The sequence below is a fragment of the Nesoenas mayeri genome, assembly GCF_963082525.1.
Source record: "Nesoenas mayeri genome assembly, chromosome: 2".
Lineage (NCBI taxonomy): Eukaryota > Metazoa > Chordata > Aves > Columbiformes > Columbidae > Nesoenas > Nesoenas mayeri.
This window is the reverse complement of record NC_137543.1, coordinates 109,775,078-109,792,974: the sequence shown is the minus strand read 5'-3', so window position 1 is coordinate 109,792,974 and position 17,897 is coordinate 109,775,078. Positions and strand designations below refer to the sequence as shown.

The window sequence follows — 17,897 nt, the reverse complement described above, 5'->3', positions numbered from 1 at the left end:
AAAAAGAGAGAGAGAGAGAGAAAAGAACGGGGGGGAGATGGCTCTTCCGGACAACATGGTAGCAGTGAAATGAAATACCTAGACAGACTTACCGAAGAGCTTGCTGGGAGTGTCCTCGCTGTCATTTGATTCCACAGGCGCAAGCAAGGGCTCATTCAGCTCGTTGTCTGAAGTAGCTGCCTTGTCCTCACCTCTCAACTCTGCATTCATTTCACTCCGCAGTGACAGCAAGGGCTTACTGACTTGTCCAGCTATCATTGGATCCTAGGAGGGGGGGGGAAAAAAGGAGTGAGGGGAAAAAAAAAAAAGTGGCAGCTTTGGTGTGCGTATAGTCTCTCTTCCACTCCCTCTCTCTCTCACACACACATACACACACACTCTCTCTCTCTCTCTCTTATCTCTGGCTGCTCCTGCTGTTATTGCTGGCTGCAGTCAAGTGAAGAGCTATTACAGATCCAATGAGTTTTCCATTACTCCCCACCCTATTAAAGCTCAACTAGCATGTGAGACATTCAGGATGCTTTGGAGAAAAACTTCTATGAAAGCAACATAACCAGCACAGCTTTAATTGTGGGATGTGCTCTTTTTTTTTTTTTCTGGTGTGTGTGTGTGTATGTTTTTACACCTCACCCTGTCCTTAACGTACTAAGAAAAGAAATTCCTGTATGCTCCAACGCCACGGAAGAGGAGCGCCCTGCAAGTGCTCCGTAGTGATTTAAAGAGGCATCCTCAGCTGTACAACATTAACAACATCAAATACACAGTTTCTAGCATTCCAGCATTTCTATGAAAAGAAATACACATCAGCAAATAGCCATTTCATTACATACACTCAGAGATACAGATTTCTTCTAACCCTGTCTTTGGGATACTATGCTCCAAAAGTCCATAAAAACGCACACAAACACACATTTTTCTTTTGAAAATAAAATTTAAAACTCCCCACAGAAACAATTTTTTAAAAGATAAAATTAGGGAAGATACTTACACAAACAGTTTGCAATTATTCTTGTGTTTGTGACATTATATCCCCCGTAAAACATTACACATATATCTATTTTTTTTCTCTTGATGATTTGGATCTGTTTTATCTTCTGCTCATTGAGGACATTTGGGGGTCAGGCATTATTTCCAAGCATGCCCTAATATTCCATTTGCAAACTAACAGGCATAATATCATGACAGCACAGAAACCAGAGTAAAAAGAGTAAAAAAAAAAGAAAAAAGAACTTTTTTTTTTTAAAAAAAAAAAAAAAAAGGAAAGGAGCAAGTGACCTTGTTGCGCTCTCTGGCAGCTATTTATTGCAAAGTTCATGCCTAAATGGTTCCTATGCAGAGAACAGGTGACCAGCGAGCAAGTAGGTTGGTTAGCATGTTCCCTCTGCCCCGTCCTCACATTGGTCAATGTTTGCCTATGGGTTTTTTAATGTATTCGTGTCTGAAAAGTGAATTTGATATGACACATGATAATCTATGAAAATGTTAATCAATACAAATAGTTTAAGCTGTCATCAAATGCACTTCTTTAGTCAATACTCATATCGCTGAAAACAATGTCACTGTCACCAGGGCTTAATTTGCACAGCACTTAAATATTGGACTCTGTGCATCAATGCACTCCTCTTCAAATACTGTAGGTAAACACATTTTCTCCCTATTTAAGGCTGAAGCACTCAGCACGCATTTAGCTGAGCCGAATCCTCCCTTTTGAATACCTTGATAGGTCCACTGGAGGGCAAAATTAATACTTAATTGAATCTCACAGTCATCAAAATAATCAATACTTTTTTATTATTTATTCTTTACAGTCTGTTGACTGTTTCAAACCTCTGAGGGAATGGTGGAAAGGATTCATGGCTTTGAAACACTGTCATTTAACAAGGTAATTTTCAGTGGGGCATTAGGGGTTGTGAAACATATAATAAAACAAAAATGGTGGCTTATAATAGGAAGAAAGAAAAGAATTATATTTCTGCCATCTAACAAAACAGGATAAATAAAAAAAGCAAGTGCGAGAGGGAGAGGGAGAAAGGAGGGGGGAGAGGGAGAGAAAGACTGGCTTTTGAAGGGTTTTATCATATCAAGAGCAGAGCTGAGCTTTCATAATGCTGACATTTCTCATCCTGACAATCCTAAACAAGTGGAAAGGATGAGATCGCAGATATCATCTTTCATCACATTCCCCAGCTTAAGAACCAACATGACAGCTTCTCTCCCCTTTACACTGTTAATTACTAAATAAAATACTGCTCTCTGTCAGCATTAGATTATTGCAGATAGCAACCACAAACATTACTCCATTGTTTTGGTTTGCATTTTTTTTAAACCATTGATACCTACCTTGAACTCCTCAGAAAATAAATTAGGCTTGTGTCTACATATTGTAAATATGTGAAACATAATCAATTTAATCAATGTGGTCAATCCATGTTATTGTCAGGCTAAATTGCTGGTGATTTATTAACATTTCATTTACTGTATTTATTAGCCAGCAACAATCTGAACATTTCTTAGATGTTTCTGGGGAGGAAACAGAAGTTAACAGATTTCTCTTGCAGATGCTGTAAAAAAACCCCTGTGACTTGTTTGGCCTCATATTCATATTGCATTACGGACAGTCATTTATCGAGGCAAAAATTTTGTTTGTTTGCTTTCATACACTAAATAATTTATTTTAGCAGACTTTGCAGCTAAAGGTCACTGTGAACACAAAGAGCATTGTTTCAAAGTCTGGGCTGCTGCCCTTGAATTTCAGATGTTCAAGACTAACATCAAGAGTTGTTCATAACAAGTGTGAATCGGGACAAAATTTGACCCTTCACATCAAAGTATTTGGGGGAGAGAACTAATCCCGTCCGCAGAGCTATCCTGCTAATCTGAGAACTAACAGCAATTTAACAGAGGATGCTGAATCAGTAGGATTCTGCATTAAAGTCTCAGCTGCCAAATTTTGAAGTTGAATATATGAAAAATGGGAGGAAGAATAATGTAGGAAGTGTGACAGCCCTGGGAGAAACCTCAGCCCTCAGATGTCAGCGAATTCCCAGCAACTTCATTTGGGCCAGGATTTTACCTGTTATGTACATCAATAATTCGGCTTCACCTGGAGTACTTTGTTCATTTCTGGTCAGCCCATCTAAGAAAGATACATCAGAAAGAGATGTGCGGTAAGAATGATAAAGAGATCGAAAGGACTGGGAAGGTTTACAGAAAAACGCGAATAAGAATGAGCATGACCAAAGTATACAAAATAATAAATGGCAGGGAGAAAACGTAGAGCAGGAACTATTCACCCCACCTCACCCGAGGAGAAAAGGGGCCTCCACTGAAATGGCAAAGTTGTACATGTAGTAATAATAAAATATACTTTTCCAAAGAGTAAGCAGTGAAAACCTGTGGAACTCATTGCTGCAAGGTATCACTGAGACCTGCACTGCAGTAAGCATCAGAGTTGCTTGTGTGGCTGGGCAGACTCTTAGCAGTGAATTTAAAACAGCTTTGCAAACACAGAGCTGAGGACTATAAAAACTGAAATAATATAAACTGCTGCCCCTTCCCTCAGACAGTACCAGAACCTGTAGTTAACCCCTAGGGTAGCTCTCTTTGTCAGGTGGTAAACGAATGACAACTTTCTCTAGAAGCAGATGGATTAGATTCTGTCTAAAATTCTAGTCTACATGAGGACTAAATAAATCACCGAAATGATGGGTTGAGAGGAGGTTTGTTTCCTTCAAAAACATTTTTTTTAAATTGACATTTTTTAACTTCAGGTTGTCTCCAGGCCTTCAATTGCTTTCCATACTTAAGAACGTGTCACTACTGCAGTGGATTATGTGCGAGTAAAAACTATTATTTTTACAAAAAGTGTAATAAATTCTAATTCCAGTGCATAGCAAGTGGCTAGTAACTAGTGGGTAGTCCCGTTAGGATTTCTTCTCCTTGCTGCCCTGGATGTCTGTGGGCTTGATGCTCAGGTTTTGTTGCTGGTTTGTTTGTTTGTGGGGTTTTTTTGTTTGGTTGCTTGGTTTCGTTTGGAAGGTGTTAAAGGTCAGGTTACACTTTGCAGCATAACACAGAATCTTCCATTGACTTGACCAACAGCCACCACAAAAAACTTTTAGCTTTTCAAATCCAAAATTAAAAAGTCTAAGAATGCATAAAAACCAGCAAAATGAACTTTGTGAAAAGGGTTGATATGCTTTAGTAAGAGGCAAGGGTATGTAAAAGGGATATAATGCTTCACAATGTCAGATTGCTTTATAACCACAAGAGCAAAGTTCTAGTTACATGAGAACTAAGAAATTACAATCCCCTTATTCAAAACATACCTGTGTATACCGCACAAGTAGTGACAAATTTTATACACCATCTCTCGCAGATACTCATATAGCTTGTCATCTATTTCTTGTCCAACTAGCACCAGTATTTCCAAACTTGCCTGTTTTCTATGAGATCTCACTGACATTTTTGTACAGCAAGTGGTCCTCCCCGCTGTGTGTCTCCTTTAAGGGTGGCTCATAGCTCCTGTAACTCAGCTGCAATACCTGCGACACCTCCGTTCAGCTCTACCACTCCCTGATGACTTAAGCTGTTGGGCTTCATTTAACAGTAAAAACTGTGTGGATTTGCAAATGCAAATTACAGTTCTGGTTACCTCTATTAAAAAACAAAACCTTTACGTTCTTATCTGCAGCACTGTATGAAGTACAGGAGAACACTTATCACTGTGTTAAAAGCTTTGCCTCTGCACTTTAAGGGTAAAGGTGCAGTTTCTAAGCAAGAACTATTTAGTAATCAAAGACAGCTTTTAAAGGAAACTATATTTTTTTGTGAGAAACATGCCCTAGGCAGAAGTCTAAAAATGGGAGAACAAACTACTTTTATCCTTAATGTAGGATTTGGGTAATGATAGGGCTTTATAAAAACTTAATGCACTGGTTTAGCCACTGGTCTAAATTTTGTACTTACTGCACCATAAACATTGTTGGTCTGAATTTAATTACTTTAATTAGGAGAAAAAGTAAGATCCTTTGTTTTGCTTTTTATTTTGTCCTTATATTTCTCTGGCTTGAATTTAATTTTCTGGCTTCTTGTTGGTTTTGTTGTTGTTGTTTGAATTTGTTTGGGGTTTGGGGTTTTGTTTGTTTGTTTTCCCCAAACATGAAATAAATCCTGTCCCCCCCTCTATGATTCTGATCTTTCACAGACTTGTATTTGGGACATAACACATTGCATACGTTTGAGCAAACACTCAAATTATACTACCAATAAACATAAAATTTACACTGTTCTAATGACTACACCAAAAACTGCAGCTTTTAATTTTTTTTTAGTAAAGACAGAGTACCTTCTTAACTTTGGATAAAGCTGTTCTAAGACTTAGCTTATAGGTTTTGAATGGGGAAGACATTAGAAAGACTTTACTGAGAGGAAAGGATTGGATTTATTTTGTGTCCAGTACCAGTGAAATTCAGGATTACATTCCTCTTAGGAACTAGTCCTTCTTTCTTCATCTTATTGCTTCCAGAAATTATCAGTTTTTTCCATAAACAACAATTGTCATGGACAACCTTCTTTGATTCTTTTTTCTTTAAACATTATTTTTTTATCTGCTGTCACTCATATGCTGATATTTCCTCCATCCCAATCTACCTGTAGTCTAGTTTACGCGAAGTACTTGGAATCAGCATTCTGTCCCCTGCTGGCCTCTCACCATCGCTACCTCCTGGATGTCACTTCCCCAGAAAGAGTAACAGAGAAAAATCTCCTCGATTTCTTCATAGCCACCTGTACCACCATCTTTAGATGGATGTTTCCATAAGCAAAACAAACAAGTCTGCTGGTACATGATCACTGATCTCTCTTCACTACTTTGATCTTGTACTTCTATTTACTTCAGTACATATTTACTTACATTACCTATATTACTCATATTTAACTTACTATAATCTTCAGTATTACCTCTTCTTCCTCTTACAGTACAAAGCAAATATATTCCCAGCTCTTCTCACTCAATATGAATATTATCACCTCAAAATGTCTCCACTGCTCTTCAGCTAGTATGTTATTTATTCTCCTCATCAAAATATCTATAGCAAACACCATAGTTCTTCTCCCTTTTCTCAAGATTTGTGTGACTTTGGACATGATATTTTTCTGGTGATACTCATCTTCACATCTAGTGTCCAGGTTGCAGTTAAAAAGGAGCATTTTCTAGTTAAAAATAACACAGTTAACTAAGTAACCCATGCCTAATTATAATCAGGTTATTTATAGTACTGAACTTCAATTAACAGTTTAGTTTAGAAAGTTAGAGAGACTATCACTGCCCATGGTGCTTGCTTTCATTTAAATATTCTTCTCAGGTTAGGCAGTAATGCTAGGATGGTCTCCATTTATTTACTGAAAATTAAGTCCTCTGGAAACTGAAATGATTAGCGCTGGTTAGTATAACATAGCTTCTGACAGAAAAAAAAAAGGGGGGGGGGCGGGTTTAGAGGTTTTAATTGTAGTTTTAAGACTCCTAAAGTTGAATTATATATATATATTTTTATTATTATTATTTTTTTTCTTTCTTTCTTAAACAAGGTTTTATATGGCAATATCCCTTGAATTACTGTGTCTTGAGATTGAGGTATTGCAACATGGTTTTCAAATAATATAAAAAAAACCCCTCATTAAACAATATCCCTGCTCCTCACCGCATCAAATGGTATTTCCTATTGAAAATGTTTTGGACATTTCTTAGACCTATGGAGAGCAAGCTGAAAGGTCCATGAGAGAAGTCCTAGTCATTTGCTGGTCAGGTTGCTCTGCAACTTGCTGCCTATAGGCTGCTGGATGGGAATATGCACACAGCAGCTGCACAGTGGTAAATGGCTATGTTACAATTCATTTTATAATCAGCTTGGGTTTATTGCTCTAAATGTACCCCAGCAGTCATGCTGCATGCTTCAAACAGGAAAGAAAGGCAAAGGATGTTGCTTTCACCATAGAAAGAGTGAGGAACAACTATACCACTGTAGGAGATTGCTGCACCTCTGGTCCAGAAAAGCCATTTCTGGAACTGGCTGAGAAAGAAAGACTCTCATATGTATGAATCCAGACTTTGTGTTTTTCCTGACCCATGCGACACTTGAGAATCACTAATGCCGGAGTACATGCAGCACAGAAGCTTTACTCTAAACATTGCTTTCAACTCTTGAGTTGACCTTAATGCTTCTGATCCAATTATTAACCTGAATTACGAATCATTCTGCTCTTGTTGCAAACCATTTCATCTTTACAGTTTTCTACCGTGTACATGGTGAAGCTATATAAAACTTTCCTCTGTTAGGACAATAAGAGTTCTAATAATGATTCCCCCATTTAAATTACATTCTGGCTTACTGAAAAGGAGATTTTTAATACATGTACATATAGCAGAAGTTTGTATGCATACAGAGGTCACTAGCCAGAAAAGCTACTATTCTGGGAAGCTGCCACGATCCTCAAAACACATGACAGATAATAGTGCACAGCCATCAGGAGAAATAACAAGTCTTGAGAATGGTGAGAGAAAGTAGTCTTCTTCTAGTTAAAGATTCTTGCAGACACACAAAAGCTGACCCAATTCTTAAGAAATCAGAAGATCAGGCCCAACAGATCATGACAGGACAAAGGCTGAACAGGTAGGACCATTTTTTACTAGGGCCAACATGGTGGAATAAGCCTTCAAGAGACTTTCACACTCATTTCATAGAATCATTTAGGTTGAAAATGACCTTTTAAGATCACTGAATCAAGATATTTCCTCCTCTTCTGCCATCTGGTCTCCCAAAAGAAGGAGATGCAGAGCAACTAAATCTGATATTAGAATATGGTTCCTATCAGGAGAGTAAAACTTTGACACATTTTCTTCATAGGAGCAGTGGATGATTCCCACTGTTCTGTTGGTTTTATTCTGCAGGGAGCCACATCAAACATAAGAAACCATGCAGAAAATTATAAGCTTGTAAGAATAGCTGGGATTTTCTAAAACTTGTATACTGTGGGGCCAACTTAACAGAGGACTTGAAAAAAATTTCCATTATGAAGAGGAAGACATTGTCTTCCATTAAAAACACACCAAAACAAAACAAAAACAAACAAAAAAACCCTCACACCCCACCTCTTAAGGCAAAAAATACCATTCTGTGCTCATGTAATAAACACATATTGTAGCTGTCTAAAGGAAATTTGCTATCAAAACAAAACCTTCTCATTCACCCTGAAAATGACTTCACATTGGGTTGTGTTAGTCTCCACACTGACCACCTGAAGGAGACATGATCCTGTTTGCCATATCATTTCACTGTCTTCACAAGAGCTCTTTCACAAGCCTGCCAGTTCAAAAACTTATAAATATATATATTTATTTATTTATTCAATATTTGCTCTATTTCTATTTTGAAGTGGCCTTAAACACAAGGCTTCTCTTTCCAGATGATCATGCTACATATGTTCCAAGAAATCCTTCTGGAACCTAAAGCATTCCCTTATCAACATAATCTTTCTGCTCTCCATGGGAAAGAACAAGCTGCAAATGGCCTCTTTGGAACTAAGAAATGCAGTTAGTCTTTCCTAGGCAAAAAACTACTTAGCAGGATTGCCACCACAAAGCATTCAAACACTACTAGTTTGGCCTAATCAGAATTTAAATGTTACTACATATGGTTTCTATATATTTTCATTTTTTCAGGCTTTGTCTACCATGCACGTACCAGAAACAACTTTGAGGAAAGTAATATCAAAGCCAGTATTCAGTTCAAATTGCTCTCTTTTACAAATCAGCACATCCAGAACCACACCAAAGACAAATTTACAATCACTTTTGAACACTGATCAACTTTTTAAAAAACTCTTTTTTAAAAAACTTTTTTAAAAAGTTGCCACACAATGATTTGCCATTGGCTCCCTATTGTTTCTTAAGGAAAATCCTTCTAAACAAATTATATCTTAAGGCAGAAACTTGGCTAGGCAGCAAAGAAGGGAGTCACAGCAAATGAAAGAGACTTTCCTCTTAGTTAAACAAAAACTTGATTTTACATAACATGTCAGGATTTGCAAGTTGTAAACCAAAAACCATTAACTTGAATTTTTGAAAATCAAAGCATGGGTTAAACAGTAACCTAGCTCAGCACCTAATTCAATTACTTGCATTTGATCTAGGAAAACCCTAATCGAGATGCTTCTGTAGCCATCCATGGACTTGGCCATATCAGCAGAATCACTTTCTGTTTCAGGATGAGCCTTTCCCTGGCTCTTACCAGAAATTCCAAAGACAAAGTAACACTTTCAAAAGAAAACTCGTTGAAACGGGGACATATTAGTTTTAGTGAAATAAAGCAACCTTTTCTAGTGATTTTTTTTTTTTTTTTTCCTGAAAGCTTTACTTGAACTGAGCCTCACAGGCTAAGATATTCTTTTCTTTGTCCAGATACTAGAAGATGCACTGCCATAAAATGGGCAGCTCCCAGGTTAAGAGTAAGAATCCCAAACAGTTTTCCTATGGTTCTCGTATGTTGAGCTCATTGGATAGCAAAACCTGCTGTTATAACTGGTAAACATACTTAATAATGCCACAAATACTGCAGATCAATAATGTTATGCTTTTTATATTTTCCAAGCCTTTCCCATTGATAAATGAGTGCAGTATTTTTTTAATCATTACAGAGGATCTTCAGAGTTACTTTTCTTCATACCAGGTCTTCATCAGCACCTGGGTACCATGGCTTTCTTTTCACATTGGAGATCACAACATATTAATTTCTAATTAAATATATTCCAAATTCAACATGCCTTTATCACACAGCTTCATACTTCTAATGCAATTTGCATAAATACTTGCTTTTCTCTAAGAACTTGAAGCCCAAAGGGTGCTTCACCCTTTTGTCAATGGCCTTAATCCGCTGGAAGTTGCAGGTATACGTACAAACCCCTGATGTTTTGTTCATTATGCTGTGGTAGGATATGTCACACACCACACACAGTAACAGTATGTGTTGGACATACAGGAGGATCACTTCAATTCAGAGCAATGCAAGAGCAGCTTTTCTGTTTACAGCCTTACAATAGGAAAACAGCGTAACACTTACTGATCATTTTAGGAGCAATTACAGTAACTGGATTATCAATATACAATGAATGAAGCATTTTCCAGATCTGCTAGTACTTTCCTACATGAACAATTCTATTATTTATTAGATACTGTTTGGTTTGTGTTTGCGTTTTGGCTTGGGTTTGGTGTGTTTGTTTGCTTGGTTTTGGTTTGGTTTGGTTTTGTTGTTGTTTTTATTTTTAAAAAAGTTGCCACACAATGATTTGCCATTGGCTCCCTATTGTTTCTTAAGGAAAATCCTTCTAAACAAATTATATCTTAAGGCAGAAAACCCAATCAGAGAGTAAAACAAAACATGCAACTAACTACATCAACACTTCATTGCTTGTGCCTGTTATTTGCAAACTGGCCAACACCACTGGGCTGCTCAGCTTCACCCTTAGAGTGTAACCATTGCTGCTTGGCTTGGAGGGCACAGTCACAAGCGCTGCTGATTCCCTTCTGCTTCAACAGCAGAAAACTCTTTCCAAAGAACCTGCTGCTGTTTATCACATACCTATAGAATGTGTGTATATACATGTGCATATACTACATATATAAAAATTTTTCAGCAGTCCCAATTCTCTTCCCAATGAGGCTTTTTGGATTGCTGCCATCTGCTTCAACAGGAACAAACCCATCTTACCATGAACAAAAAAAATCACTGAAATCTATGCAAGGGCCCTGATCTTCTTGTCACTGAAATCGATAAAAAAAACTCCAACGGGTAATCCTAAATGTAGTTTAGTTGTTTCAAAAAAGCATAGGTCAGCATAAACAGTCTCATAATATTATTAGTCTCAAATTAATTTTCAACCTGCTACAAACTTTGTTATTAAAAAAAAAAAAAAAAGGGGGTTTGAACGTAATAGATAATTTTCAAATGATTAATATTATTTAGAGACATGGCATAATTTGCAGATTTTTTTTCAATCTGTAGGATTACAAAGCATATGCACAACTCATGCACAAATACACATGCCATTACAAAATCTGTTAGCAAACCAAAAATTAATATAAAAATATCCCATAATAACTTCAAAATGATTTTTAAAAATTAACAAAAATAATGCACTAAAATCTACAACAAGAGTTTTGATCCCAATCTCGCATTACTTGTTAATTTCAAATTATTTTCATGCAGTTTAAATATTTGGGAAAAAAATCATCTTTGCTTTTTACTTGTAAGGAAAAGCTAATTCCTATGTCCATATTTATCATTAGTTTTCTGAACCTATAGGCTACATGAATTTACAGTTTGTATATGCAAATACGAAGAGTCACTTGGGTTTCCTGCAGCAAGCTCCAGGTACAGCTGGGAGAGAACACGTTTTCAAGCCACCCTTTGCCCTCCCCAGTAGTCCTCTTAATGAAAAATAGCCTTTTCTTTGTGGGAGAGGAAGTTTGCCACCAGGCGGTTAGAATAGGAGGGCTGGCACCTTCCTTGGAGGTTTAGTTTTGCCACTGAACCTCTATGCATTGCTGGCCAATTTACTTAATCTCTATCGTCTGTTTAACAGATTTGCAAAAGGGAGAGCAGGGCAAAGGTGTCTATTTTGTGTTTTAAGCACTCCTGTGAAATTGCACAAAGTAATCTACCCTATCCTCACAGAGCCTCTACTGAAGTCTCTCTCACTCTATGCTTTTCTAGGGCTTAAAAACATCTAACTTAAAGTTCTATGAATACCCGCTTTCCTCAAACAATAGGTATCAAATTTTAATGATATTCACTGTTAGGACACTTTCCATCGTATTTAAGTGGCCCATTCTTAATTTAATCCCATTACTTCCATTCATTCCTTTTATTAACCTACTCCTTTGACAATTTACCTGCTTCTGATATCCATTTTCTCATGTGTTGAGCAAATAACCAAGCTATGCATACTTAACCAATTTAATCCTTGCATCAACAAAAATCTGTCTCTCCCATTTCTCAACCTGGTGGCACTTCTGATTCATTTCACAGACATGCTGCAGGTATTGGATGTGCCTGGGAAGCCCAACACTGGGGCAACTTCAAAGGGTCCTCTAGGAGTAAAAGATGGTTTTTCATCACTCTCTTGCTACTCACTGGTACAATGTGTGCCTTCCATCCTCCCAGCCTGAAGATCTCAAGGAAAATTTAGGAAAGCAGATCTTCATTACACAGAAAGAAAACAGGAAAGTAAAGCCCTGTAAAACAGGAGTGGAGCAGAGCTCCTCTCTACTGCTATCAGGTCCTATCCTTGTTCCTTTTTCTTTTCTTCCATAGCTGGGGCTAGCACTGCTGTTTCCTCAGTAATATTCATTTTCCAAGCAGTTATTAATGTGACATTCTAAACAACTCTCCTTAAAATTCAAGTAGATGAGTCTTAGTCCTTAACCCACTGAGATTTTCTTCCAGCACATTTATTTCTAGTTTAAGTGGTTACAGCAGTTGCTGTAGATTTGCACTCTTATGGCAAGCTGACCCCGGCCAGCAGCCAAGCACCCACACAGCTGCTTGCTCACTCCCCTCTCCTATGCAATGGGGAAGAAACAGAAGGAAGGAGAGAAAGCTTGTGGATCAATATAAATACAGTTTGATAGGGGAGGTATAAGATGCATGTGTAAGCAAAACTAAATAAGGAAATTTTTCCACTACTTCCCCTTGGCAGGCAGATGTGCAGCCAATTCCAGGGCAGCTGGGCCTCCGTATGCACAAGAGCTACACTGTAAGACAAACACTGTAATCACAAACATCCCTGTTACCCCCAGATTCTAATGCTGAACACTACATCACATGGTATGGAATATCCCTTTAGTCATTTGGAGAGGACACATCTGGGGCAAGTGACCCCCAAATTCTCGCCACCTCTAGTATAGACATTGTAACTACTGCTCTGCAACAGCCAAAACACTCATGTTATCAGCATGGTTTTAGCCACAAGGCCAAACCGCACCACCATGCAGTCTGGTGTGAAACAAGTTACCTCCAGGCAGCCAGCCCCATATAACAATTCAGATCTGCAATTAGGAAAACGGGTGGAGCACCCACACATCTGACATTCCCTGAGCTCCCTTTTCATGCAGCTGGGCAGCTCAGCTCAGCCCAGCTCAGCTCAGCTGGCAGGCCTGGCAGCCCCAGCTCCTGTGCTTCCCCTGGGCCCAAACACGGGCTCCTGCCTGTCACCTCACTCCAAACCCAACACGCCAGCTGGAAGAGCGCCCAACACAAGTCTTGGTGTAATGAAATCATAAACAGAGAGACTTTGGCAAACACCAAATAAGTAAAACTGCCTGCATTTGGATTGAATAAAACCAGTGACCACTTACTGGATTTTGGACCAAATTCTTATTCGTAGATTTAAATCAACTTTCTCATTTACTTATGCCCACGTTTACTTCATCCATTTATTTCTTGGGTTAAGTACACAGCCCTATACTATCTGAATTCTTAATCACATCCTTTGATCTCTGTGTTTCCACACAGGCCAGAGTGTCCTCAAAATTTGTCTGGATGTTAAAATGTTCTCTTTGGCCATAAAACCAAGTTGGTGGGCAATTACTTCAGTGTGACACCTTATATAAGCTTACCATCATGCCTTCACTTTAAACATTGTAAGTCAATGAAATTATATTGTAGCCATTGACAACACATACAATTTTGCCTGTTTGATAACCCATTACTGCAATAGCAGCCACAATGGTTTTGGAAAAAAAGCTCTTTTTCCATGAGAATGTGTTACCTTTTTTGTGCTCACAAGTAGGGCATATTCTTAGGGAACACAATAACATCACTTAAGTGACTATCACAAGGTAGTAGCTTGTTTTGAAGAGAGGATAAAGTAATACATTCTATATAGAGAATTATTAGTAAAAGATGACCAAAACCACCTACACAGAATCAAATCACTTGCACAAACTGTTCAGTCAAAATAGAAAAAGCATTAAATATTGTCAGACTAGATATTGAGCTAGCACATGGGATCAGCTGTGTTGCACTAGAATATGCACACAGATATCCCCTATGAAGTATACAAAACTCTAGTGGCAAAGAGAAACTGTAACCTCCCTGTGAGTAATACTACTTATACAGTTCTACTAGCGGTTCCCAAACTTCCTTCTTCTGCTCACCTTTCAGCTTCAAATCCTAACACACACAACCAAATTTCTGTTGGACTGAAAACTACGTCTTCATGTGAGAAGCCTAGAAACTCACAAGCCTTGAAGTCTGAAGAAAATACACGCCAAGATTTTTAAAAGTATATAAAAATAAAAAGGGTAATGCCAGTTTTAGAGGACTATAAGGATTAAGCACAGAATATGACTTTCATTAGGCCAAGTGTTGTATGGAACAGAAGTTAATAAAATAAGGAGAATACCTAAATCCCCAAGGATAAAAAAGCTGGACTGCTTTTCATTTTTCTAGGATCATATATTAAATATTAAATGAATCCTGTTCCATGTATCAGTTAAAGAAAAGCCACTGAGGGGCTACACTAGAACCCACTTAAGATTAATCAGAAACTCACGAGGGATTTGGGTGCATTAACATGAATTGTATGCTTAAGAAGCTAGTCCCTGGACTTTACCACATCAAAATCTGCCTTGACTAGTAGTTTGAAGTCTTTATGATCTTTGAAATCTCACATGGCCCACACAAAATCCTTTACTCAGAGAACTGTTCCCAGCTCTATATCACTCCCCAACCTGATTCCAGCACAGCAATTGGGAAAAAGTAGTAATAGGAGAAGGACAGACAATCTAACAGTACAAACGGTCGATCAAGTTACTGGGCTTTTCTTCTGAAGACTTTGAGCTGCAGACTTCCACTATTTTTATTGTGTTTTTGCAGACATCAGGGAAGAAGAAAGAGTGAATGAATGCTCGCTTATGATGAGAAATTGTTAAATGAAAATTCTTTAATTTCCACATCTTTGCCTCACAACAACTAACACAGGTAAGGTAATGCTTTCAAAAGTATCTCAACACAGTTTCTGTGCTATCAAACTGATCTGGAAGACGACAAAGATGATACATGACACAGAGAATTGACAACACAAATGAACACTTCTGATGGGCTTCAAACTCCAGTTTTAAGGGGTCTCATCATGTTACCCCGCTGTGCAGTCACTCCGTCTATAGGATTTCTTTCTCCTAGATGACTTAGTGCCTGTATGCATCTTTAAGGGTCCTCAGCAAAAAGAGGACAACATACTTAAAAGCACTACAAGAAGCCCAACCAGATACATTAAATTTATTGTGACAGAAGAACTCAACTGCTGTGATGAAAACAAAGCCATGTTTATGCTGTGGTTAAATTATGGATTTAAGGTATGACAGTCATTTATCTATACCTGAAGGGTATAAACTGATCCTTCAAGCATTTAACCCTGCACTAAGTATACATATTGGAATCAATGGGACCACTTATATGATCAGAGTTTTTGAGGCTGGAGTGCAGCAGTGGGGGCAAATTGCTCAAAGGTAACCACAGAGCTAAGCAGAAGGAAAAGGATGAAAATTACATCAAAGCACATATAATGGGCATTATGAGTAGAGGAAAAACAACCAGAAAAGTGCTTAGACTGCAACCTTCTCCTAGAAAGGCAAGTAGAAAAGGCTCTTGTATTTGTGAAATTTGCAGTTTTGCTGGACAGAGAAATGCACAACACAGCAGTGCACAATCATACACCGTTATGGTGATTTCTCTGACAGTATCACCAAAGGTCTTTCACCTCAAACTTGCTACGAGTCAAAGAAATACTTTTTGCACTACTTATTATCCAGTGAAAAATTTTGCAACACTGTACTGACAATGAAAGTAAAAGTGAAAGAACGTGTCGTTTTTTGTTCATTTTCTCTCCAAAAGTCTTTCCCATGCTTGCTGGGTTTCCCTCTAAATGCTGTCTCTACAGACTCAGCCTAGGATCTCACTATGAAAGTGGGTTTCCTCCTGTGTTGTATACTGTAGCAGCATCATTAATAAGTTATGACCTTGGTAACATCTATTCTAATCCTATTGCCTTCACTAGGGTTCTGCAAGTGTAATTTAGCACTTCATTTAAGGCAATGAGATTGCAAAGGAAGTCTAGAAAGTGGAGCACGGTTTATAACATTGCTGATGACAATGAACAGCAGAGTCCTCTTTAGTCTCCCAGTCGGTGTCACAGATACAACAGCAGTAAAATCTGACTTTGCCTGCTCCACATGTTTACACTGATGTGATACTTCTAAGAACTATAATGTGTATAGTTATTATTTAGAAAACAATCTCATTTTAACTGTGAGCATGACAATTACATAATTTTACAAAGTGATATTTTTGGCTCCCTGTCCTGCTTCAAATTCCCGTGCTTTGGCTTGCAAACATTTATTTGTAAGGAAAAAAAAAATACCACATACATTTCAAAGACCAAAGATAAAAACTTACCGTGTAGTTGGGGAAAATTTGTCAGACAATTCCTGTTTGCAGCTCACAGGGGCAGAGGGGGGAAGTACAGACTCAGAAATTTTTCACTTATGACTAATGTGCCTCTGGTTTCCTTGTAGCTCAAGAAAACTTATTACCAACCCTGAATATCTTTATATAATATAAAAATATTTAAGATACTAGAACTTAAGATACTAGAACTTAAGTCTACTGAAAGGAATAAATTGTGAGTAACTCTCATTAAAACTGAATATAGTTAGCATGTGTGAGAAAAGTTCCTACTTTCTCAATGACTTTTGAAGAACATTCAGATGAGGTACTATAATAACACCAAAAAAAAAAAAAAAAAGGCAGCCCCTCAAAATGCTGAACAGACATAAATGATGAGTCAGTTGAAGGAAGGGACAGAAAAACTTGAAAACAATGCAGCTGAAAACAAAGTTTTCTGTAGGTCTTGATCTGTGCATGGAGACTCCAGCCTCAAGGCTTCACTTCTTGTGTCAAATTTTGAAAGCTCAAGGTAAAGACAAAACATACCAGGGGTGTGAGTGAAAACTAGACAAATTCAGCAGACAGGTACTTCCTAAGAGGGAGCTCTGACCTGTTCACAGTGACCGTACTGCCATCCAGAGGTAGGCTGCAGCTCAAGAATAAGTAAAGTCTTCTTGAATTGGCACGTAGCAAAGATCTCCCCTTCAGTCCACACCACAGACTACAGTATTCAGGGAGCCACACAACCAATGCGGCAGGTTAGTTCTGCAAGGGGATGAGGTTTATCTACTGTTCACACCATTGCCAAGCACAGATCTCTTGCAGAATAGCCTCCAAACAGGTTTTTCTCGTTCAGCTTGTCAGAAGAGGTGATTAACTCCATACTAGCAGCCTCATTTTTCAGGACAGTTACATGTATGCACAAAGTATGGTTGGTCTGGAAAAAACAAAAAATAAAAAAAACCCCACAAACCCCAAACCCCAAAAACCACAAACCCCAAAAAATCCACAAGCAACAGCATGGGAATAGGGTGGAGGTTATAAAGTGTTCAGAACAGTGCAAGATTTATTTTTGGAGAATAACCTGAAGAGACATGAGTCTAACCAAGAGTTCTGGATGACAGAGAACCCCCTAGGAAGTAGTATTGGCATTCATACATTTCCTTTCCAGGCTTCTGTGGTGACAATTTCAGTTTATAAAGGGAATGCAAAAGGTGGAGGATAGACTCCCTTTCTTTTTAATTCATTCAAAAGTAGAAGGAACTCAGAGATAAAAATGTAAGAGATCATTTAGACCAGGGGGGTCAAACTCACTTCCACCAGAGGCCACGTTAGCCTGTAACTACTCCTATATTTATCCAGTCCTAAAATTACATTCAGCTCTTTGAAGGCAAC

General features: G+C 38.1%; 1 protein-coding gene across 1 annotated transcript in view; it reads right to left on the bottom strand.

The window, feature by feature from the left end:
* POU6F2 (POU class 6 homeobox 2) overlaps nt 1-17,897 on the bottom strand; it is a gene marked incomplete at its 3' end in the record, with an annotated part of 307,595 nt that overhangs the window by 250,089 nt on the left and 39,609 nt on the right. Inside the window, exon 2 of the mRNA XM_080340115.1 lies at nt 93-264. Within this exon, the coding sequence (XP_080196241.1) occupies nt 93-264 (172 nt within the window). The remainder of the gene's footprint in view (nt 1-92; nt 265-17,897) is intronic.